Below are 23,627 nucleotides of genomic sequence, written 5' to 3'. Positions count from 1 at the left end.
AATTTTGGCATAAATGTGTTTACTTATGTTTCTATGAAAAGCATCTATGGCATTCCAAGTCTAGCTTTCCATGGGTAAAAATACATCTTTATTTTCTTTATATGTTTCGTCTTCTAACAACTGAGGGATTTTTCTGTAATTTCTCTTGGAAGTCAAATTTAAAAAGTCAATTTAAAAATCAAATAAACATTTGTTGATTTGAGATCCAATGAAACCTTACTTTAAGCCCGGTGTTGCTCAAAACACCTGCTTATGAGATAAAGATCAGTTAGATGGAAACATTTTACTTATTTATTAGCTAGTCAGTAAGTCCCCTTTAGAGCAATATATGTTATACCTCTAGATTTGATATGGCATATGAGCCTTTCTGCCAGCCTTTATTTGTCTGTTTGCTGTTGTTTAGTTGCTATGTTGTGTCAGACTCTTTTGAGACCATATGGACTGTAGCCTGCCAGGCTCCTCTGTCCATGGGATTTCTCAGCCAAGAATACTGTAATGGGTTGCCATGTCCATCTCCAGGGCATTTTCCCAACCCAGGGACTGAATCCACATCTCCTATATGGTAGGTGCATTCTTTACCTCTGAACCACCTGGGAAGCCTTAGCACCTTAGAACATTCTTTGATATCCTGGGATAGAATCAAGGCAGAGTGTGGTTAGAGTTTGTTTTATAATATTTTTCTTTTATCTGAATAATCTGACTTCAGGTTGCTTGACTTACCCATCTAGTTACTCTCTCTAGAGAATGTTGCTTTTCTAGCCAATTGAAAGACCTTGTTTTCTTCTTTTTATTACTCCAAATGCTATGTACCTTTGAGTGTTCATCCAGTTCGTATCTTCTGAACTTTCCTACCAAGGAATCACTACCATTTTATCTATGTAGGGTTTTTACTCATGATAAATCAGTTCACACACATTTCAAGCTCTGCAGAGGACCAACCAGTAGATTAGAAGTAACTGAGATGGGAATGGGAGTAGAAAAGAGGTGGCCTTGAAAACCACTGCTAAGACACTTCTAAAGCTGGTCTGGCTACAATCAGATAATAGGAAGCTTTTTCTTTCAGATCTATCCAGGATAAATGCTTTCCTGTCTTATTTTATAATTCAATCATAGTTTTCTTTCCAGCCAGATCAGAAGATTCTTGAGGGCAAGTATCATGACAACCCCTTTCCCTGTAGGACTGAACATAGTGCTTTACACAGGAGTAAAATTTTATTTGAGTGTGTTGCTTTGAATTTTGACCATTTGGCTGAATCTATAGGTTTTCTTCATTTATAATTTTCTAGTTACTTGACATTGTTTGTCAAATTTTGATATCCTACTAAACAGCACGAAGATGCACCTTGAAGATTAGTAATTTGACTTCTGCCTGATTCTTCAGCCACAGGACATATCACTTTATTTCTCCCTCACTTACCATGCTCTTGCTACATTGGTCTTCTTTCAGTACTTTTACATATCATGCAATTCTTTGCCTAGAATGGACGTGGCATGGTTGCCACTTTCATCGCCCATCTGTCAGACCCAATGGTAATTCCTCAGAGAGGTTTTCCCAATCACCTGATCAATATTTCCTGTTCCCTTGAACATTCCCCTGTTTAAGAGGATGTTCCCCTGACATTCTCTTGCCCATTACTTTGTTTTACTTTCTTTGTGAAATTGAGTCACTCAATTGTGTCTGAATCTTGGTGACTCAATGGACTATACAGTCCATGGAATTCTCCAGGCCAGAATACTAGAGTGGGTAGACTTTCCCTTCTCCTGGGGATCTTCCCAACCCAGGGATCAAACCCAGGTTTCCTGCATTGCAGGCAGATTCTTTACCAGCTGAGCCACAAGGAAAGCCCACTTTCTTTGTAGCACTTCCTTTTACCTGAAATTATTCTCTCAATAGTTGGTTGTTTGCTTCCTGTCTGTCTTCCCATGTTAGTGTTTAAACTCCAGGAAGGCAAGGAAACTTCTTTCATTAACAGCAGTATCCTCAATGCTCAGAACTGTGAATGAATATTGAGTTGTCACCCAACTGTGTGCCATCTTCAAAACGATTTGTCACGGATCCAGTATTTCAGTGCACATAATTGTCAAATGGTTTTACTGATAAATGGCATGAAAGTAGGGTCTAGGGACTAGGGATTTTTCAAAGGAATAAACAAAGCATTATTTTCAATTTAATTACACAGTGAGAGCACAGGTCATAGGATCTACCAGTGAAAAGCAAAGGAGAAATATTGACAGTGTCTTGAATATAATAATTGTTGCTGTTCAGTTGCTCATTAGTATCAGACTATTTGCAGCCCCATGGACTGCAGCACGCCAGACTTCCCTGTCATTCGCTATCTCCTAGAGTTTGCTCAAACTCTTGTCTGTTGAGTTGGTGATGCTATCCAACCATCTCATCCTCTCTCCCTGCCTTCTCCTCCTGCCCTCAATCTTTCTCAGCCTTAAGACCTTTTCCAATGAGTCAGCCCTTGGCAAACCCACTCCAGTATTCTTGCCTGGAGAATCCCAGGGATGGGGGAGCCTGGTGGGCTGCCGTCTATGGGGTCGCACAGTCAGACACTACTGAAGCGACTTAGCAGCAGCAGCAGCAGCAGCAGCAGCAGCCCTTGGCATCAGGTGGCCAAAGTATTGGAGCTTATTGAGTATTTACTGTGTGTACTTATTGAGTATTTACTGTGTACTAGATTAGACCTTAAAAATACTAGAATATAAACTATCAAATACTAGACTTTGAAAAAAAATACCAAAACTCATTTAGTCCTTATGGTAACTGAGAGATAGGTATACTATAGTCATCATTTTCTGGTTGATAACACTGAGAAGAGAAGTTAGATAAGGAGTAACATAGGTTGATTTGTCTGGAGTTCTAAAGCCAGTAACTGGAATTCCCTGGTGGCTCAGACGGTAAGAGCATCTGCCTACAATACGGGAGACCCGGGTTCAATCCCTGGGTCAGGAAGATCCCCCTGGAGAAGGAAATGGCAGCCCACTTCAGTACTCTTGCCTGGAAAATCCTGTGGACAGAGCAGCCTGGTGGCTATAGTCCACGGGGTCGCAGAGAGTCAGACATGACTGAGCAACTTCACTTTCACTTTCTAAAGCTAGTAAGTGGCAGAGCTGGGAATTAACCCCAAGCAGTTGGATTCCATTCTGTGGTTGTAACTGCTGTGCTGTCGTGCCTCATTGCCACTTAGGAGTAAGAGTTTGTTCTTACTTCTTTAGTTCTCTCATTTATTCATAAAGTAGAGCTGGAATTATTTTGCATATAGTCTGGAGAATCCCTGGGACGGGGGAGCCTGGTGGGCTGCCGTCTATGGGGTCACACAGAGTCGGACACGACTGAAGCGACTGAGCAGCAGCAGCAGCAGTCTCACAACTATATAGTTTAGAATAAGGAATCAAGGACTTGCAGTTGAGTTGCAGGCCCATGTATGTTATTTATCTATGCGAAATTCCACCGAACATCTCCGATTCTCAGTTTCCAGTTATGCAACATGAAGGGTACTTTGAGCCTTGTTAAAGATAAACTAGTATTTTATGATATTGTATTTTCTTGTGGGAGCCCTGAGTACCATACTGCTGCTAAATTGCAAAAGAAGATTGTTAGGGATATTTAATAGATTGTGCTGTGCTTAATCACTCAGTTGCGTCCGACTTTTTGCGACTCTGTGGACTGTAGCCTGCCAGGCTCCTCTGTCCATGGGGACTCTCCAGGTAAGAATACTGGTATGGGTTGCCATGCCCTCCTCCAGGGGATCTTCCCAACCCAGGGATTGAGCCCAGGTGTCCCACATTGCAGGAGGATTCTTTACCATCTGAGCCACTGGGGAGGCCCATGAATACTGGGGTGGGTAGCTTATCCGTTATCCCTACCCAGGAATCAAACCAGGGTCTCCAGCATGGAAGGTGTGTTCTTTACCAGCTGAGCTACCAGGGAAGCCCTGTTTAATAGATTACCTGGACTTTATTCATCTCCAGTTTGTTCTTCTCATTAGCGCTCTGGTCTTGTTTGCCAGCTCCTTTCTTCTGAGGGCCTTTTCCAAAAAAGATGTAATTTACAAAGGCATATTCCAGCAGAGCCAGGAACACAAACACGAAGCAACCCATCAGGTAAATGTCAATCGCTTTGACATAAGGAATCTTTGGCAGGGTCTCCCTGAGGTGAGTGCTGATGGTGGTCATTGTCAGCACTGTGGTGATTCCTATGAAACAGAAAAACACAGCTCAGCTGTGTGCACTTGTTAAGTTTCCTGTTGAAGACAGATGACAGATACCATTCTCTTGTTAGTATCCCAGAATGACGGCAGTGATACAACAAAGCACGGGGCAAAAAGAGTAGACAATTTAAAAGACAAAGCTGCAGGCTCCTTACGTAGTTCCTGAGTGAATCATAAAATAGGACGCTCTGTGAGTGTTGGGTTGAAAACTGTATTTTAAAAAATAATGCACAAAGGAGAAAGAAAGGTAGATGGAAATATTAAAATCTCATGGAGTCACCCACTGTTTACTGTCACATGCCCCTCATTCTGCTACACGCCACCTTCTTTCTTTCCTTCTCTCAGCATTTGTCATGTCCATCCTAAATCTGTTCTTGTAATACTAATCCCCACGGCAGCCACTACCAAACTGAAAGTCAGCGACCAGTTTAAGGAGAACTATTTCACTGCATGAAACTAACATACCCAGGTCACAGGGTCAATATTGCTTTTTAGAAGGATAATGCAACATTCATAGTGAGTTGACATGGAAAGAAGAAATGAATAAAGTTCATGATTTGCATCAAGTATTCGATATAAGTATTTTAAAATATAATAAAATCTTACTGACTTTTCCCCCTCAAATATTACCTCTAGTTCCTTGATTCCAGAGACTAGAGTGAGTTAGCTCCCTGAAGTCAGGAAAAGACTTCCTAAAAATTCAACTTGTTAAAGAAATTTAAGACTGTAGTCTTTTAGAAGGAAGATTTTTGCTTTGTCTACTTTGTTAAATGTATCATTCTTAACAGTATAATCTTTGTGTGTCTGTGTAACATTTTGTGTTGATGATGGTGATGAAACAATGATTGGGGAAAATAAGAAGTGATATTCCTATTGACTCCTAAACTATGCTGTAATACTGATATTGCACACCTGTATAGGACTTCCCTGGTGGCTCGGACGGTAAAGAATCTGCAATGTGGGAGACCCAAGTTTGAACTCTGGGACGGGAAGATCCCCTGCAGAAGGGAATGGCTACCCACTTCAGTAGTCTTGCCTGGACAGAGGAGCCTGGTGGGCTGCAGTCCATGGGGTCACAATGAGTTGGACATGACTGAGTGACTAATATACACACATAGTGATTTTACAGTTGTGAACACATCTCTGAATTCTATGCAGTCCTAACAGCCTGCTGATTGGGATAGGGCAGGTATATTATTCCCATTTTATAGCTAAGTAAACAGAGACTCTGAGGTTAGCTATTTTACTGTAGATCACTGATCTAGAGGCAAAAAGGCAAGGAGGTATGAAGCAAAGCCATTTAAAATAAAAGCAAAACCTAAAACTTGATGGAGTTTCTTAAAAATAAAGACAAGAAAGGTAAAATGGATACTAAAGACAAAGGAGAACTGGCAAAGGGCATAGAAGTTCAAAAATGATAAGGGAATAAAATAGTTTCAACCTCATTTGTGAGTGAGATTATTCTATTTGGATTCCCTGATTTGACTGCCCAGTTTTAGGAGAACAGAAGTAGTCAGAACTACTGTACAAAAAGTTTAAATCGTTGATATCAGTAATGGATTTAAATGTCTGGACTGATATGAAATGCCCTCATGAGTGGTCCTATTTACGTTTTTGAATAAAATTTTAAATTTCTCATAATATAATTCTACCTAACCTCTGATACAGAAACAAACAATTCATTTAAAATACGCCAATTCCACTTCTGCTTCTAGTCCTTGGCTTAAATTTTTTAAGCAAGGTGGGGGGTGGTAAATACATTTATTTTCTACTTAATTAGGTTTTAAACTATCTTAGGTTTTACATTTCAAAAGACAGTTTTATTCATTATCTTTATAGTCTGACATCTCTAATCAAAATATTGTTAGCTTTGAGGATAGATGTGTAAAAAAGAACTGCAATTCATGACCTTGATATTCCCTGCTGTGGACATTGTCCAGTGTTTTTCTTTAACCATGGCATATATATGTATTCATGTTCACATTCAAATAATATGTGCACATACATATGTATGATATGATAAACTATTTGTCTAGTTTCCTTACTCTTGGAATGTTCAAAGGTTGATGAGGGGCTGCTAGCACTTGACTTTGTGAGCCTTAAATACTCAACCAATAGAAATGAGCTGTAGACATGATGACTAGTCTAGGGGTAAAAGGTTATGCTGATTATTTAATCTAGTTCTGTAGTCTCAGAAGACCTAGGTATGTTAGCTTAGTCACAAATGATGCTCTTTTGCACGCACATATGCATGCGTGTGTGTGTGTGTGTGCATGTGTGCGCGTGCATGAATAATCCCAGAAGATGATAAATGAAATGGCTCTGGGTCAGATAATAAGGCCGACCCACACATACCCAGATTCATCAGACAGATCGTACATATTCTAACTTTCCAAGGAATCCTTTAAAATTAAATACAGCCCTTCAGCTTGGAGCAATTATTCAGTCATGGCAAGATTAATTCTGAATTTTGTTCTTCAGGAAAGAAACCATTTTTATTCTGTCCTGATTACAGATCATTAATACAGCTGATGAATATCTGTACCTTTCTCAAGTGCAAGAAGCTCCATTTAAGGGAAATTCAGATAGATACAATTTAACTACATTTAATATTCAAAAGATAGTATTGACATAGCTTGTGAATGGTAACAAGATTTAGCTTTCTTCAGGTCCATTTGAGAATAATGTAATAATGTTCTTCACCAAAGAAAGCAGGAACCAAGGAAGAAATCACAAAGTTAGTAAAAATTAGTGTAATGAGAATTTAAAAATATGCTCTAAGAAGCACTTATATATGGTTGAATGTACTCCAAGATTATTATTTGTTTTTAATTTTGGTAAAGTGATAAAAAGACATTATGTTGTAAAACATGCACTCTGTTAAGTGCTTACACGTAGATGTTTTATTAGCAAGCACCCTTAGGGTACTCTCATCCTTTGGCTCTGTATGTGAGAAGCCCTTGCCTGTAATGCTTCTGATTGGTTGTTATTTGAGGTGAAATCCCACCAGCCCTCTGGGGTGCTGGAATGCATTACCTAGTGCAACTCTGGCTGCAGATGCATCATAATTGATCCAAAACGACACCCAGGACAGAATTGTAATCAGTGTGGAAGGCATGTAGGTTTGCAAAATGAAGTAACCAATGTTTCTTTTTAGACGAAAACTTAGTGACAGTCGTGGGTATGCCCCTGAATGGAAAAAAAATAAAAGAAAAAAATCAGATGGTCATTTGGTTGGCTCCATCTTCTTTCTCAGCACCCCTAGTACATTTGGGGGGAAACTTCTTACCTGTTGTGAACTCCACCTTCTTGGACACCATCTTGTAATCAACAATTGAAAACTGAGGGAGCTCAATTTTATTCACTCCTGTTACTGCGCCCTCTCCTCCATTCCAGTAAAACTCAATGTCATCAGTGGTGTAGCCATCTGAAATGAAGAAACAGCATAGTTAGACAGAGTTCAGTTGGCTAGAAATTCATTTTGAAGACAGTCGGGGATCTGAGAAAAAATTCCCAGTGATTGATGATAGGATGATGTGTTAAATCAGGATGACAAAAGAGATTTGTTGAGTGCTATTTCTGATAGGCTGGTTGTGGTTGCATTGAGCAGATGGACACAGCTGGCCTTGGTGAACATTGGCTCTGTGATCATTCATTGATATCGACTATCACTGCTGCATATTTACTCTCATTGTGTCTACCAACGTAGATTGGAGGATACCTGGATTCTAGGTGTTTTGGTGTAGAAGACTCTTAAGAGTGCCTTAGACTGCAAAGAGATCAAACCAGTCAATCCTAAAGGAAATCAACCCTGAATATTTATTGGAAGAACTGATGCTGAAGCTGAAGTGCCAATACTTTGGCCACCTGATGCAAAGATCCAACACAATGGAAAAGACTCTGATGCTGGGAAAGATTGAAGGCAAAAGGAGGAGAGAGCAGAGGATGAGATGGTGAGATAACATCACTGACTCAAGGGACATGAATTTGAGTATACTCCAGGAGATAGTGAAGGACAGAAGAGCCTGTTGTGCTGCAGTCCCTGGGTCTCAAAGAGCTGGACACGGCTTAGTGACTGAACAACATTTAATCACAACAAGTATAATAATAGAGCACATATTTGTTAAGAGAGCAATAGAAAGAATAAAGGGATGAAGTATAATGAAAGAACAAACTGGTACAGATCTGTTAAATGATCAAGACATTCAAGATAGCAGTCTCTTTTTAAAAAAGATAAACTTAGGCAAGCTTCTATTTATATCTTTTGATTATAGCTAATATATATGTGAAAATTTTAGGAACCATATGATCTTTTGATGATATTTTTATATCTTAATACTTATGAGAGTGAGCTTTAAGTAATTTAAGGAGAACGTGAAAAGGATTATAGATTGTGGCAGAAGGGTCTATCCTGAAATCTATTCTCCCTTTCATTTTTGCTCCCACTTGCCAGTAGTCTATTTAAGTTTATAGAATAGACCATATATTATCATAGAATAGCTTGCATAAAAACAATGAATTGATATATCCGAAAGTCTAAAATTCACTCAAGACATAGAGAAGGCTATATTTGTATCTTTCTATCTTCTAGAGACAAAGAGGGTCTTTCTAAGTTTCTTTTCTTTTTTATTCAAACCTTTTGTTTTCAGCCTGTATTCTTATCTTCAAGCTCTGCACTGATATCCACCTATCCCAAAGACCTGCTGTTCTCCTCTCTTCAGAGTAGAAGCCTCTGGTCATAGAGTGGAGGTGTGGGACCAGGAGTCTGGAGATTTGATTGCTTAGACTCTCTGTTTTTCTGTTAATAGTCTCACCTTCATCCCTCCTGCCAAAGCTATTTAATTAGGCAATTCCTGAGCTTTTTTTTTTTTGATGGGGAGAGGTCTGTGTAAATATGTTTACCTGCTAAGTTTATTTTTTATTTACATTCACCTCAAATAAAAAAAGCATCAAATTCTTTTCCATTTAGAAAGGAGAGAACTGGGGGACTAGAAGCTTGGGTACTTGGATGGGGGTTAGAACAGTGAGATTAAGGAAGAAAGCTGGGTGTGGGGATTTGGTGGGGCCTATTTAGTGAAGGCTGCTACCACTTGTGTGACCCTTTAGAGTAACTGCTGCTTTCACAGTCCTCTAATAAGATGTGTGTGTGTGTGTGTGCTAAATCACTTTGCAACCCTATGGACCATAGCCTGCTAGGATCCTCTGTCCATAGGATTCTCCAGGCAAGAATATTGGAGTGGGCTGCCATGCCCTCCTCAAGGGGATTTTCTGAACCCAGGGACCTAACCCACATCTCTTATGTCTCTTGCATTGGCAGGCAAATTCTTTACCACTGGCACCACCTGGGAAACTCTTAATAAGATGTAACATGAACGTGTTAGTTGCTAAGTTGTGTCCGATTCTTTGTGATGCCATGGACTGTAGCCTGCCAGGTTCCTCTGTCCATGGAATTCTCTAGGCAACAATACTGGAGAGGACTGCCATTCCCTTATCTAAGGGATCTTCCTGACCCAGGGATCAAACCCAGGTCTCCAGCACTGCAGTCAGATTCTTTACCATTTGAGCCATTCCCTTAATACAATGTAGGAGAATTTTAAAAGTGGAGAGAGAGAGAGAGAGATGACTACCTCTTGTGCATCAGTAGGGGAATGACAGCTTGCCTGGAGCCCACCATGCTTTCCACCTAGAACACTGTTTCCATTTAGGGTGCTCTGGCTATTGGGTCCAAACCCCAAGGGATATGCAAGCAAAACACAACAATATTTGTAAGAAAACCCAGTCATCCTAGGGAAGCAAAACAAGCAGAACATTCAAAATAGATGTCATCTCATGAGAAGAACCGTTGGAGAAAGCAGACAAGAGTATGAACTTCTCATTTCCCACCCTTATTCAAAATTTGGGAACACATAAGGATATATGATTAGCGTGGAAAAAGTTCCTTACTTCCTTGTTCTGAAACCCATAGGTTTTAATTAAAAAGTGTGTTAGATGAATTGACGAGAAGATGCCACTGATGAGGCCAGATTAGTGGCTTGGATGACAGTTTGAACAAATTACAGAGAAGTGGAAAATATAAGGGCTAATATATGAATAGTGGGCATGAGTGAAAGAAGAAGAGGAGCTGTAACACACAAAACCAAAATACAAATTTCCCTGAATTTAATAACTAAACTATTTTGTCTATTGAGGGGCTCATTATATCAGGCAACCCTCATATCATTCCTGAATTCCAAGGTAAAATAATGATTTTACAATCTTCCAGACACAGAATAGAGGGTGTTTTCACGGGAAAAGCTATTGGACTTCAGCTATATAGCTTTAGAAAGGAAAGGATTATAGAATAACAATTCAGAACAGCTAGTGTAAAAGCAAAAGGGCAGCAACTCAGAGACTCAAGTGTCCCATTCTCTGCTGAAACACCACTTCCTTCCAGAGAAGATATATAAAGATCCAAGAACATTACCCAGGGACCTACTTGAGGAAACTATTCTACAGAGGACTCCAGTCAAACAAAGGAATCAGGATGGATAACTAGGCTATCATCAGGGAAAGCACTTTGGAAACAGGGGGGGAAGAATTTTAAGACAACTTTGCTCAAATCTATGGAAACACATTTGAAAATTTGAAAAAAAACCATAATTTTGTTATAAGAAAAGCATTTGGTAAAGCTTGAATCAGGAGAGATAGAAGATCAGAATACATGTATATGTACGGCTGAGTCCCTTTGCTGTCCATGGGAACTATTACAGCCATACTCCAATATAAAATAAAATAATTAAATTAAACAAACAAACTAGTGGAGGTGATGGAATTCCAGTGGAGCTATTTCAAATCCTGAAAGATGATGCTGTGAAAGTGCTACACTCAATATGCCAGCAAATTTGGAAAACTGAGCAGTGGCCACAGGACTGGAAAAGGTCAGTTTTCAAATGCTCAGACTACCCCACAATTGCACTCATCTCACACAGTAGTCAAGTAATGCTCAAAATTCTCCAAGCCAGGCTTCAGCAATACGTGAACCATGAACTTCCTGATATTCAAGCTGGTTTTAGAAAAGGCGAAGGAACCAGAGATCAAATTGCCAACATCTGCTGGATCATTGAAAAAGCAAGAGAGTTCCAGAAAAACATATATTTCTGGTTTATTGACTATGCCAAAGCCTTTGACTGTGTGGATCACAATAAACTGTGGAAAATTCTGAAAAAGATGGGAATACCAGACCACCGGAACTGCCTCTTGAGAAACCTGTATGCAGGTCAGGAAGCAACAGTGAGAACTGGACATGGAAAACATACTGGTTCCAAATAGGAAAGGGAGTACGTGAAGGCTGTATATTGTCACCCTGCTTATTTAACTTATATGCAGAGTACATCATGAGAAACGCTGGCCTGGAAGAAACACAAGCTGGAATCAAGATTGCTGGGAGAAATATCAATAACCTCAGATATGCAGATGATACCACCCTTATGGCAGAAAGTGAAGAGGAACTAGAAGGCCTCTTGAAAGTGAGAGAGGAGAATGAAAAAGTTGGCTTAAAGCTCAACATTTAGAAAATGAAGATCATGGCATCTGATCCCATCACTTCATGGGAAATAGATGGGGAAACAGTGGAAACAGTGTCAGACTTTATTTTTGGGGGCTCCAAAATCACTGCGGATGGTGATTGCAGCCATGAAATTAAAAGACGCTTACTCCTTGGAAGAAAAGCTATGAGCAACCTAGATAGCATATTCAAAAGCAGAGACATTACTTTGCCGACTAAGGTCCGTCTAGTCAAGGCTATGGTTTTTCCAGTAGTCATGTATGGATGTAAGAGTTGGACTGTGAAGAAAGCTGAGCACCGAAGAACTGATGCTTTTGAACTGTGGTGTTGGAGAAGACTCTTGAGAGTCCCTTGGACTGCAAGGAGATCCAACTAGTCCATTCTGAAGGAGATCAGCCCTGGGTGTTCTTTGGAGAGAATGATGCTAAAGCTGAAGCTCCAGTACTTTGGCCACCTCATGTGAAGAGGTGACTCATTGGAAAAGACTCTGATGCTAGGAGGGATTGGAGGCAGGAGGAGAAGGAGATGACCGATGATGAGATGGCTGATGGCTGGATGGCATCACTGACTCGATGGACGTTAGTCTGAGTGAACTCCAGGAGTTGGTGATGGACAGGGAGGCCTGATGGGCTGCGAGTCATTGGGTTGCAAGAGTCGGACATGACTGAGCGACTGAACTGAATTAAACAAACAAACAAAAAGCTTGATGTTACCCCTTACAAACAAGCACCAGATTCCAACATTTAAGAACTGATAATTCTATTTCTACTTAAACAATTCCAAAGTATAAGCTAAGAATAAAAACTTCCATATTATTTTCATAAACAGAACATATTAATGAAACAAGATCCAGCAGGACATTAAATAACAATGCATATCATAATTAAATAAACAGTGTTTATTCCAGGAGTGCAAATGATTCAATATTGGAAAAATCTAGTAATATACTTTATTATATTAACAGATCTAAGGAGAAAAAAAGCATATGATTATATACACAGGTGCTAAAAAGGCATTTGACAAAATTTAATAGCCCGTCTGTTTTTTTAACATAACAAACAACACCACTCAATAAATATGACAATATGGATATTTCCATAATGTGGTAAGATATAACTTTCTCAGTCTCAAAACCAGAATCATGTTTATTGTGAAAATAGTGGACCATTCCCATGAAAATTAAGAACAAAATAAGAGTGTCCACTGTCATTGCTATTATTTTTAACATTGTTATGGAAACACTAGCCATTAAGTAAGTGAATAAAAATTTTGAACTATAAAGTTGGAAAACTGCTGGTTAAAGTATTAAGATTAATTATACAATTGCATATCCAGTAAGCCCTAAAGAATTAACTGAATGACTATCACAAACAATAGAATTAGTATGATTATGGGGTACAAAATTACTACACAGAAATGAGTGGTTTTCATATATAAAAACAAAAATTTACAATGACTGTTTTTAAAATAGAGACAAGAAATATCTAGTAATAAACTTAGAAACAGGCAAGACTTACATAAAGCAATATTTGAAACACTTTTGAAAAGCACAAAAGAAGCCTTGAACAAATAAAAAGGCATACCATATTTCAAATAGGAAGACTCAACATCATAAGTTCATTTATAATTTAATGTGATTGTCTAGTTATACCTATGGGCCTTTTTTGGGGGGCGGGGAGCTAGACAAAAGTGATTCTAAAACTAAAATAAACAGATTAGACAATCTAAGACAACTGTAAAAATTAAGACTCTTGACTTTGTGCTACTAACAGCTTGACAACCAGGCACTAACCTATGTGTGTGTGTTACTCATTGGATGAGTAGGTATTTATTGAGTGCAGACTATGTGCTGGGAATGGAAAGTTACCATGGTTACAGTAGTGAATAAAACTGATATGGCTCCTGCCCTCTTGGAGATTGCATATTTCATGTAAAAATGTAACATATTTCACCACAAAATTCCTTTCTAAATCTGTGTGGATTGGCTTCCTTTAGTACATGTTCTAATATTTAGGAAAGCTAAAAACTACAGTTCCCAAGGTAAAGATTTAGGTACCCTTATTAAATGAATTTAAGTGATGTCAAAGGTGATATTTGAGCATTCATTTTGGTGCAGCTCATACATTATAGAGAGGGCTCTGGAGCCAGGAATCCTGGTTTTAACTTTCTGTGGTTCTGGAGTCACCATGATGGCGAGAGCTACCTGATCACCAGCTTCCTGATTGCAGTGAAGCGTTCAGTCCCCATGGTAGGGCCAGTCTGCACTGTGGTGCTGGGAGTTATTTCTAGTTGCCTGGGCTAGACTAGCCTACTACTTCTGTTTTTTAATTTTGTAAGCAGCACTTCCTTCAGTTCAGTTAAGTTCAGTCGCTCAGTCATGTCCGACTCTTTGAGACCCCATGAATCGCAGCACGCCAGGCCTCCCTGCCCATCACCAACTCCCGGAGTTCACTCAGACTCACGTCCATCAAGTCAGTAATGCCATCCAGCCATCTCATCCTCGTTCGTCCCCTTTTCCTCCTGCCCTCAATCCCTCCCAGCATCAAAGACTTTTCCAATGAATTAACTCTTCGCATGAGGTGGCCAAAGTACTGGAGTCTCAGCTTTAGTATCATTCCTTCCAAAGAAATCCCAGCGTTGATCTCCTTCAGAATGGACTGGTTGGATCTCCTTGCAGTCCAAGGGACTCTCAAGAGTCTTCTCCAACACCACACTTCAAAAGCATCAATTCTTCGGTCCTCAGCCTTCTTCACAGTCCAACTCTCGCATCCATACACGACTACTGGAAAAAAAACCATAGCCTTGACTAGACAGACCTTAGTCGGCAAAGTAATGTCTCTGCTTTTGAATATGCTATCTAGGTTGCTCATAACTTTTCTTCCAAGGAGTAAGCGTCTTTTAATTTCATGGCTACAATCACCATCTGCAGTGATTTTGGAGCCCAAAAAAATAAAGTCTGACACTGTTTCCCCATCTATTTCCCATGAAGTGATGGGACCAGACGCCATGATCTTCGTTTTCCGAATGTTGAGTTTTAGGCCAACTTTTTCGCTCTCCTCTTTCACTTTCATCAAGAGGCTTTTTAGTTCCTCTTCACTTTCTGGCATAAGGGTGGTGTCATCTGCATATCTAAGGTTATTGATATTTCTCCTGGCAATCTTGATTCCAGCTTGTGTTTCTTCCAGGCCAGCGTTTCTCATGATGTACTCTGCATATAAGTTAAATAAGCAGGGTGACAATATACAGCCTTGACGTACTCCTTTTCCTATTTGGAACCAGTCTGTTGTTCCATGTCCAGTTCTCACTGTTGCTTCCTGGCCTGCATACAGATTTCTCAAGAGGCTGGTCAGGTGGTCTGGTATTCCCATCTCTTTCAGAATTTTCCACAGTTTATTGTGATCCACACAGTCAAAGGCTTTGGCATAGTCACTAAAGCAGAAATAGATGTTTTTCTGGAACTCTCTTGCTTTTTCCATAATCCAGTGGATGTTGGCAATTTGATCTCTGGTTCCTTTGCCTTTTCTAAACCCAGCTTGAACATCTGGAAGTTCACGGTTCACGTATTGTTGAAGCCTGGCTTGGAGAATTTTGAGCATCTCTGTCTGCTTGTTGCCAAATGGGCTTCTATAATGATTCTGCAACAAAAATCTAGATCTATATGTTGTCTTTCTCTTCTGGGGAAGAATTATTTCCTCCAGATTTGGGATTACCAGAGCTTTCCATTAAAACCTCTGCTGTGGCCTCTGCTGGTCATTCATTCGCTGTTTCTATGTCTCACATCCTGCTTTCTAAACTCTGTTTTGTACCTCTGGGGCTGGACTCTCTGTCTCTCTTGCTTCCTTTAGATTTTCCTAGGAAGAATGGGCTGAAGATTAGAAGAGGTAGAAGGGGAAGGAAAGACCCTTGATTCTGTCTCTGACAAGGTGTCAGTGTTGCCGTTGCTGGCAATCACTGCTGGGACAGTGGGGGTGATTCCGACTCTCACAGCACCTCTTTTGGCACCTCCACAAACAACCAGGACAGCATTTCTAATAGGATCCAACAGATTCAGGGTCATGGCACTTGCTTCTGGCTTTTGCTCCCTTAACACCCTTTTCCTTTTTCTCTCTTTTGCTTTTCCAGCTCTTCCAGTCTTTGTAATAAATTCTCTCTATTAAGTTCCCCTTTTAAAAAATTAATTAATTTATTTTGAAGCTAATTCCTTTACAGTATTGTAGTGGTTTTTGCCATCTATCGACATGAATCAGCCGTGGGTGTACATGTGTCCCCCATCCTGCACACCCCCCATCTCCCTCCCCATCCCATCCCTCAGGGTTGTCCCAGTGCACCAGCTTTGAGTGCCCTGTTTCATGCATCGAACTTGGACTGGTGGTCTATTTCACATATGGTAATATACATGTTTCAATGCTATTCTCTCAAATCATCCCACTCGCACCTTCTCCCACAGAGTCCAAAAGTCTGTCCTTATATCTGTGTCTCTTTTGCTGTCTAGCATACAGGGTCATTGTTACCATCTTTCTAAATTCCATATATATATGCATTAATATACTGTACTGGTGTTTTTCTTTCTGACTTACTTCACTCTGTATAATAGGCTCCAGTTCCATCCACCTCATTCCCTTTTTGAAAAACCTTGAATGGTTTCTGCTTTCCCACTGAGTTTCTGTCAACACATAGTACATCTTATTGTGCAAATATTTTATCTATTTACATAGTTTTGTGTTTATCTCTGCCTTTTGTCTCCTCCATCTCTCATTATATTATGTACTTTTTGAAAGCAAAGACCTTCTTTTATTCATTAAAGCAATTCTCAAATCCTAGAACATATTTTGCCGATAGTTATGCATCCAATATATGTATTTGTGAATAAATGAATTTATGAATGCTGTTTGCTGCTTAAGGGTCTGAATTTATTGTCTCAAACTGGTAACCTGATATATAATTTATTTGGTAGCACTCTTGAGCCTGATACACTCTTGATTACAGTGATTCTACCTACAGGAGCCTTACAGGTGGGTCTGGGCCCCAAGGAAATAGAAAAAGCTGCTTATTAATTTTAGGCTTATTGAGTAACTAGGTGATAAATTACAACCTCAGGCTGATCTTCAAGTTGTGGGATTCTATGGGAGAAATATGTAAGCAATATCTAGAGTTGAAGGACCAGAGATGGTTCAGTTTAGGATTGAGAGGGGAGAAGATAGTAGTGAGCTTAAAACTTCTCATTGCCCCCTCTTCTGCAGGGTAGCAGAACCCTTCAGTGCCATGCCCAATAGCAGAGCAAGAGTATGGCTGTCAATCACTGTGACTTTTAATAGCATTTAATGATTTATACAGTCAGTGGTCTGGGTCTGTATTCCCAAGCTCACTTGACTTTGTTGACAGTGTTCAAGGCACTGAGATAATTACAGATGATTTGAGGGAAAAATAATGCTCACTCCATTTTAGGTAGAAGTGTGAGTGAGTTCTCATGGGAACAATAATGGCAGCTGGATCCAAAGGAAAAAAGAGAGGCCTAGAAATAAACTATTATTCAAAGATTACACAAGAACATTTTGCCACAGAGAGCGAACATCAATTTACTCACACCCAAACAACCTATTTACCAAAGGTTCCCTTTATGAACCAGTGACTTCACACAGTGTCTCAAAGCCTGAACACTTGGATACCAAGGATATTGTTTCCTAGCAACAATAACTACACAGAAGCTCTCAAATTTCCTCTCAGCCCCTGGGGACTTCTTAGTTGTGCAGAAAGTACAGATAAAATTAAGTTGATGTCAGTGGATAAAGATGCATGGAGCTAGTACAAATGTACAAGGAACTGGATGCTAGTATTCCTCTTCACTTCTTGACACACTCTATTTTGGATGCATTTTCTAACTTGGAAATAAAAATTACTCCCTGCTGTGCTTAATAGAGCTGGGAGGATGGTCTAAAATTGTACTGAACTGTGTTTTAGAGAATAGAGAGATTTCAGCTTCTAATCCACAAGTGGACATAAGCGAATGTATTTCCCTCTGTGGTGTGGCCACAGCCTTATTGCAAGTTTCACAGTGTGGGGTTTGATTGGTTTAAGCCAATTGTTAAAACTCCATCCTCTTTGCTGTGGTGATTGGCTCAGGGTTAAGCAATAAGTCACATCTAAAACAATTAGGTTATAGCAGTCTCCTGGCCACCTTTTTTGCTTGGAAATAGGCCTGTGACCCAAGTTGGTCTTGTCCTAGAGAAAGCTAGGAATTGTGTTTAAAAGTTGGAGGAGAGAAATTCTCCCTTTCTCTTTTAGCTGTAGGCAAACAAGAAATGCTCAGTGGAGACTGGCCAATCTAGCTATAAAAGCCAGTTTCTTTCCTTCTTGTTTATGCCAGTCATTATTAGCACCTAATTGAAATCAGTCATGATCAAGATTTTAGTTGACCTATTGAAATAGATTTAGTAGTCTGCACCTCTGTACTACCTTCCACATGAAGGCCAAAATATTAGGAATTTATCAATATCTCTGGTCTAGGAGGTGTGGAGATCCTTCCTATTACAAAGTTATTAGATATTTGTAATGGTGCATCTCTGAAGCAGATAAGAAACCTGTCTCTGTTCTTAGTTGCTCGCTCAGTCATGTCCAACTCTTTGCAACCCCATGGACCATAGCCTGCCAGGCTCCTCTGTCCATGGGCAAAATTGCTTAAGTGGGTTGCCATGACCTCCTCCAAGGGATCTTCCCAACCCAGGAATTGAACCCAGGTCTCTCATATTGCAGGTGGATTCTTTACCATCTAAACCACTAGAAAGCTAGTTGGATCTAATCCTTTAAGTGGCTCCAAGTCTATTGTAGCCCTTACTCTAAAGGCTACTTGGGACTCCTTTCTCACTTATCTCTGTAACCTAAGAAGCAGTAAAGCAATCAGGGAAACCAGATTTTTAAAGCATTCTCACAAGTATTAAGAAACTGTAGGTACAAATCTAGGCAACAAGCCACTTTATAAGTGACTCCTTCCTGATGACTCACCATTTGAGTGGTTATCCTGTCCCTAGGGATGGCCCTCTTGCTATTTTCTTAGTCAACTCGACATTTAATTAGAGTTCTAGGTAATCATTAGAAAATGTGTCTGTATAATAAGTAAAAATTCATCTTTTCTGAGAGCATTCACCATCTGATCTTTCTGCCAATAGAAAACAAGCCAAGTACATTTCTTACATGACAGTACCTCTTATGTTTGAGGACACATCTTGTCATCCCTTTCACTGTTTCCTTCTTTAGGTTCTGGTCCTTCCTAGGATATACTCAACCTATGAAACCTCTCCTCTCCGTAGTTCCCAGGTTGCTGATATACTCCTTGAACCATGGGAACCCTAACTGAGGGGTGGCCATGTCTACCTCATCCCTTACCCCTCCTTTGTGTTATCTGGCAACTTTTCCTGTTGAACTGACTCACCCCCAAGATTAAACCTGCCCTTGTCATTGAGCCACTCTTGAGTGATTTAGAAATTCAGCAGATCAGATTTGGAATTATGTCACATCCTTAGATTTGAAATCTTCAAGTCCAGGGTTGTCTGCTGGTTTCTTAAGCATTCCTTGAGAGGTCCTCCACTATTTCCAGCCAGATATAAGATGCACAAGAAGCAGAGTCAGGATTCTCAGTCTTCTCATGCTGGTCAAACTTGGCCAGTTCCTATGTTTGCCCACTGTGTAAATGTCAAGAATTACTTTCCAAAAGAACTGCTCCTTCATATCTGATTGTTTAATACTGCATAATCCATTGATGTTGTCTATACTTGGTCATCCCCTTTTAAAGGCTTTTAGATCCCAAGTACCTTTACTTTTAGAGACAGCTTCCCACTTTATTTTTAATATATTAAAATGTATTCACATTCCATGTTAAACGTAATTTATGTGTCACTAATAAAAAAATAAAACCACTAGAACATTCAGGTAGGATCTAAATCAAATCCCTAACGATTATACAGTGGAAGTGAGACATAGATTTAAGGGACTAGATCTGATAGACAGAGTGCCTTATGAACTATGGATGGAGGTTCGTGACATTGTACAGGAGACAGGGATCAAGACCATCCCCAAGAAAAAGAAACACAAAAAAGTAAAATGGCTGTCTGAGGAGGCCTTACAAATAGCTATGAAAAGAAGAGAAGCAAAAAGCAAAGGAGAAAAGGAAAGATATACCCCATTTGAATACAGAGTTCTAAAGAATAGCAAAGAGAGATAAGAAAGCCTTCCTCAGTGATCAGTGCAAATAAATAGAGGAAAATAATAGAATGGGAAAGACTAGAGATCTCTTCAAGAAAATTAGAGGTACCAAGGGAACATTTCATGCAAAATGGACACAATAAAGGACAGAAATGGCATGGACCTAACAGAAGCAGAAGATATTAAGAAGAGGTGGCAAGAATACACAGAAGAACTATGCAAAAAAGATCTTCATGAACCAGATAATCATGATGGTGTGACCACTCACTTAGAACCAGACATCCTGGATGTGAAGACAAGTGGGTCTTAGAGAGTATCACTATGAACAAAGCTAGTGGAGGTGATAGAACTGCAGTTGAGCTATTTCAAATCCTAAAGGATGATGCTGTGAAAGTGCTGCACTCAATATGTCAGCAAATTTGGAAAACACAGCAGTGGCCACAGGACTGGAAAAGGTCAGTTTTCATTCCAATCCCTAAGAAAGGCAATGCCAAAGAATGCTCAGACTACCCCACAATTGCACTCATCTCACACACTAGCAAAGTAATGCTCAAAATTCTCCAAGCTAGGCTTCAACAGTACATGAACCAAGAACTCCTAGATGTTCAAGCTGGATTTAGAAAAGGCAGAGGAGCCAGAGATCAAATTGACAACATCTGATGGATCGTCAAAAAAGCAAGAGAGTTCCAGAAAAACATATATTTCTGATTTATTGACTACGCCAAAGCCTTTCTGTGAATCACCACAAACTGAAAAATTCTGAAAGAGATGGGAATACCAGACCACCTGACCTGCCTCTTGAGAAATTTGTATGCAGGTCAGGAAGCAACAGTTAGAACTGGACATGGAACAACAGACTGGTTCCAAATAGGAAAAGGAGTCCATCAAGGCTGTATATTGTCACCCTGCTTATTTAACTTATATGCAGAGTACATCATGAGAAACGCTGGCCTGAAAGAAACACAAGCTGGAATCAAGATTGCTGGGAGAAATACCAATAACCTCAGATATGCAGATGATACCACCCTTATGCCAGAAAGTGAAGAAGAACTAAAAAGCCTCTTGATGAAAGTGAAAGAGGAGAGTGAAAAAGTTGGCTTAAAGCTCAACGTTCAGAAAACGAAGATCATGGCATCTGATCCCATCACTTCATGGGAAATAGATGGGGAAACAGTGGAAACAGTGTCAGACTTTATTTTTGGAGGCTCCAGAATCACTGAAGATGGTGACTGCAGCCATGAAATTAAAAGACGCTTACTCCTTGGGAGAAAAGTTATGACCAACCTAGACAGTATAGTAAAAAGCAGAGACATTACTTTGCCGACTAAGGTCTGTCTAGTCAAGGATGTGGTTTTTCCAGTAGTCATGTATGGATGTGAGAGTTGGACTGTGAAGAAGGCTGAGCGCCGAAGAATTGATGCTCCACTGTGGTGTTGGAGAAGACTCTTGAGAGTCCCTTGGACTGCAAGGAGATCCAACCAGTCCATCCTAAAGGAGATCAGTCCTGGGTGTTCATTGGAAGGACTGATGCTGAAGCTGAAACTCCAATACTTTGACCACCTGATGCAAAGAAGTGACTCACTGGAAAAGACCCTGATGCTGGGAAAGATTGAAGGAGGGAGGAGAAGGGGATGACAGAGGATGAGATCGTTGGATGGTATCACCGACTCAGTGGACATGAGTTTGAGTAAACTCCAGGAGTTGTTGATGGACAGGAAAGCCTGGCATGCTGCAGTCCATGGGGTCACTAAGAGTCAGTCCATGGGGTCGCAAAGAGTTGGACATGACTGAGTGACTTTCACTTTTCCTTTATGTATTTCAGATCCAATAATTTAAGATCCTTGATAAACTCATAGTATGTAGACATTTTGCCTATAGTACTTGATAGTGAAATGATTTTGCTGGAGCCTAGATACCAACTGGGCTCTAGTACACTGCCTAAGATCTCCTATGCTTTCTTTACTTGAAATACATCCAGTTTCTCCTAAATTTACCACTGGTGGGAATTTTGCTGCTATCGTCAGATCTTCTGATCCTGACTGTGGCTTGTCCTGACTCTAAACTGGCTCCCACCTGGAATTTCTCAAGATGAAATTGTCTGGCAGGTTGGACTGCATGCACTAGCCATCCCCAAGGGTTATTCAAGTGCCCTCTCTGAGGCTGAGCCTGTCTGACCCTGTGTGACCTCCTTCCCCTACCATTTTTTCTGCCCTCTTACTAATGAAGTTCCTACATGCTTTCTGCCATACCTGTCCAAATCACAGTATTCTTGGTATAGCTAGCTAGCAAAGAGCAATACTTTTCTTATTCTAGTCACCTGTTAAAGCAGCACAAGTTTAAATTAGCTTTTTGACAGTCACATTATTTTTTTCCTTTGGATTCAAACATAGGATCTATATTAATATAGTCCATATTAAATTTATCTAATTCAATTTGACTTGCTGTTGAGACTTTTTAAAAAAAATATTTATTTGCTCACCTGCACTTCATGTTCTCTTCAAATTTGATAAACATGCCTTTTTATCATTATTTTCTTGATTAAGACAAATGTGGGATGTCAGAGACAAAGACAGAGCTCTGTTATAGTCTATTGGCAATGTTCCTTTAGATTGATATAAAAAATCTTTAGTCAGCATTTTGCAGGGTGGCATCATCATCTCTTCATTTAATATTCACCTAATGGTTTCAGCTTTGAGCCTGTATCTCCATATGTATCAGTATCAAGTCTATTTTGACTTGTGTTTGGAGAAATCAAGCTGCTTCTGTGGATTACTGAGAACTTTTCTATGGGATCTGGGGCCAGAATCTTTCCCAGACTGAATCAGCCTCATCAGCCTAAGTGTCTTTGAATTTCTCTTTCCAACCTTCTGGAACATGGAGTGGTGTATTCCATTCTGTCAACACTAATACTTGTTTAGTGTACTAATGGTGTGTAGGCTCATGATAATAACTTTCCCTTCACAATGCCCAGCTAATGGAGCTATATTGAATTAATATATGTGGGTGCATATGTTTTAGGCAAATTATTGGTGAAAGATCAGAATCAGGGTTACTGTATGGCCAAAATCACTGGTGAAGTAAAAGATAATCACACCTGGAAATGCTAAAATCGTACTATTAAGTGTTTATGTGTTTTTTTACCAGTGGAAGTCATTCAGTACAAACAACTACTAGCCATCTACATTTTATTGTCTTAATAGTCAAAGGAGAGTATTTTATATCTCAAAAAATTCTTATCCATCTCTTTTTAACTTACATTAATTTCAATGTAGTTAATAGTGGTATCTCTTTATGTGCTGACAATCGATTTTTTTTATTTTAAAAAACTTATGTGGTGAATATATAAAAATCTGTTAAAAATAGAACCCCAGTAAATTATTTTTTTTTAATGTTCTAAAAAATGCCTAAATGTAAGTTCAAATCTGTGAAAATTATTTGTATGCCCTGTAGAGGGCAGTCAAGACCTTCCAGATTTATAGGCAGAGACAGGATATTGTCTGTACAGTTTATTTTCAATTGCAGGAGTTTTACATTTTTCCTGACTATTTCAGCTTTGGATCACTGATTCCCACAAGGTTTTATTTTAAAATTCATTTATGTTAAATAACACTAGAACAATTCTGATTAATATATCTAGTCACAGATTCATATTTTTAGCTAGAAATATCTAT

General features: G+C 39.6%; 1 protein-coding gene across 1 annotated transcript in view; it reads right to left on the bottom strand.

The window, feature by feature from the left end:
- The window catches only part of GABRB1 (gamma-aminobutyric acid type A receptor subunit beta1), a 434,566-nt gene that overhangs the window by 16,376 nt on the left and 394,563 nt on the right, over positions 1-23,627 (bottom strand). Inside the window, exons 6-8 of the mRNA XM_040238143.1 lie at positions 7,507-7,644; positions 7,254-7,406; positions 3,958-4,202 (exon numbers count right to left, since the gene is read on the bottom strand). Of these exons, the coding sequence (XP_040094077.1) occupies positions 3,958-4,202; positions 7,254-7,406; positions 7,507-7,644 (536 nt within the window). The remainder of the gene's footprint in view (positions 1-3,957; positions 4,203-7,253; positions 7,407-7,506; positions 7,645-23,627) is intronic.

This window comes from Oryx dammah, unplaced genomic scaffold (assembly GCF_014754425.2).
Source record: "Oryx dammah isolate SB20612 unplaced genomic scaffold, SCBI_Odam_1.1 HiC_scaffold_3, whole genome shotgun sequence".
NCBI lineage: Eukaryota > Metazoa > Chordata > Mammalia > Artiodactyla > Bovidae > Oryx > Oryx dammah.
This window is presented reverse-complemented; position numbering and strand designations above follow the sequence as displayed.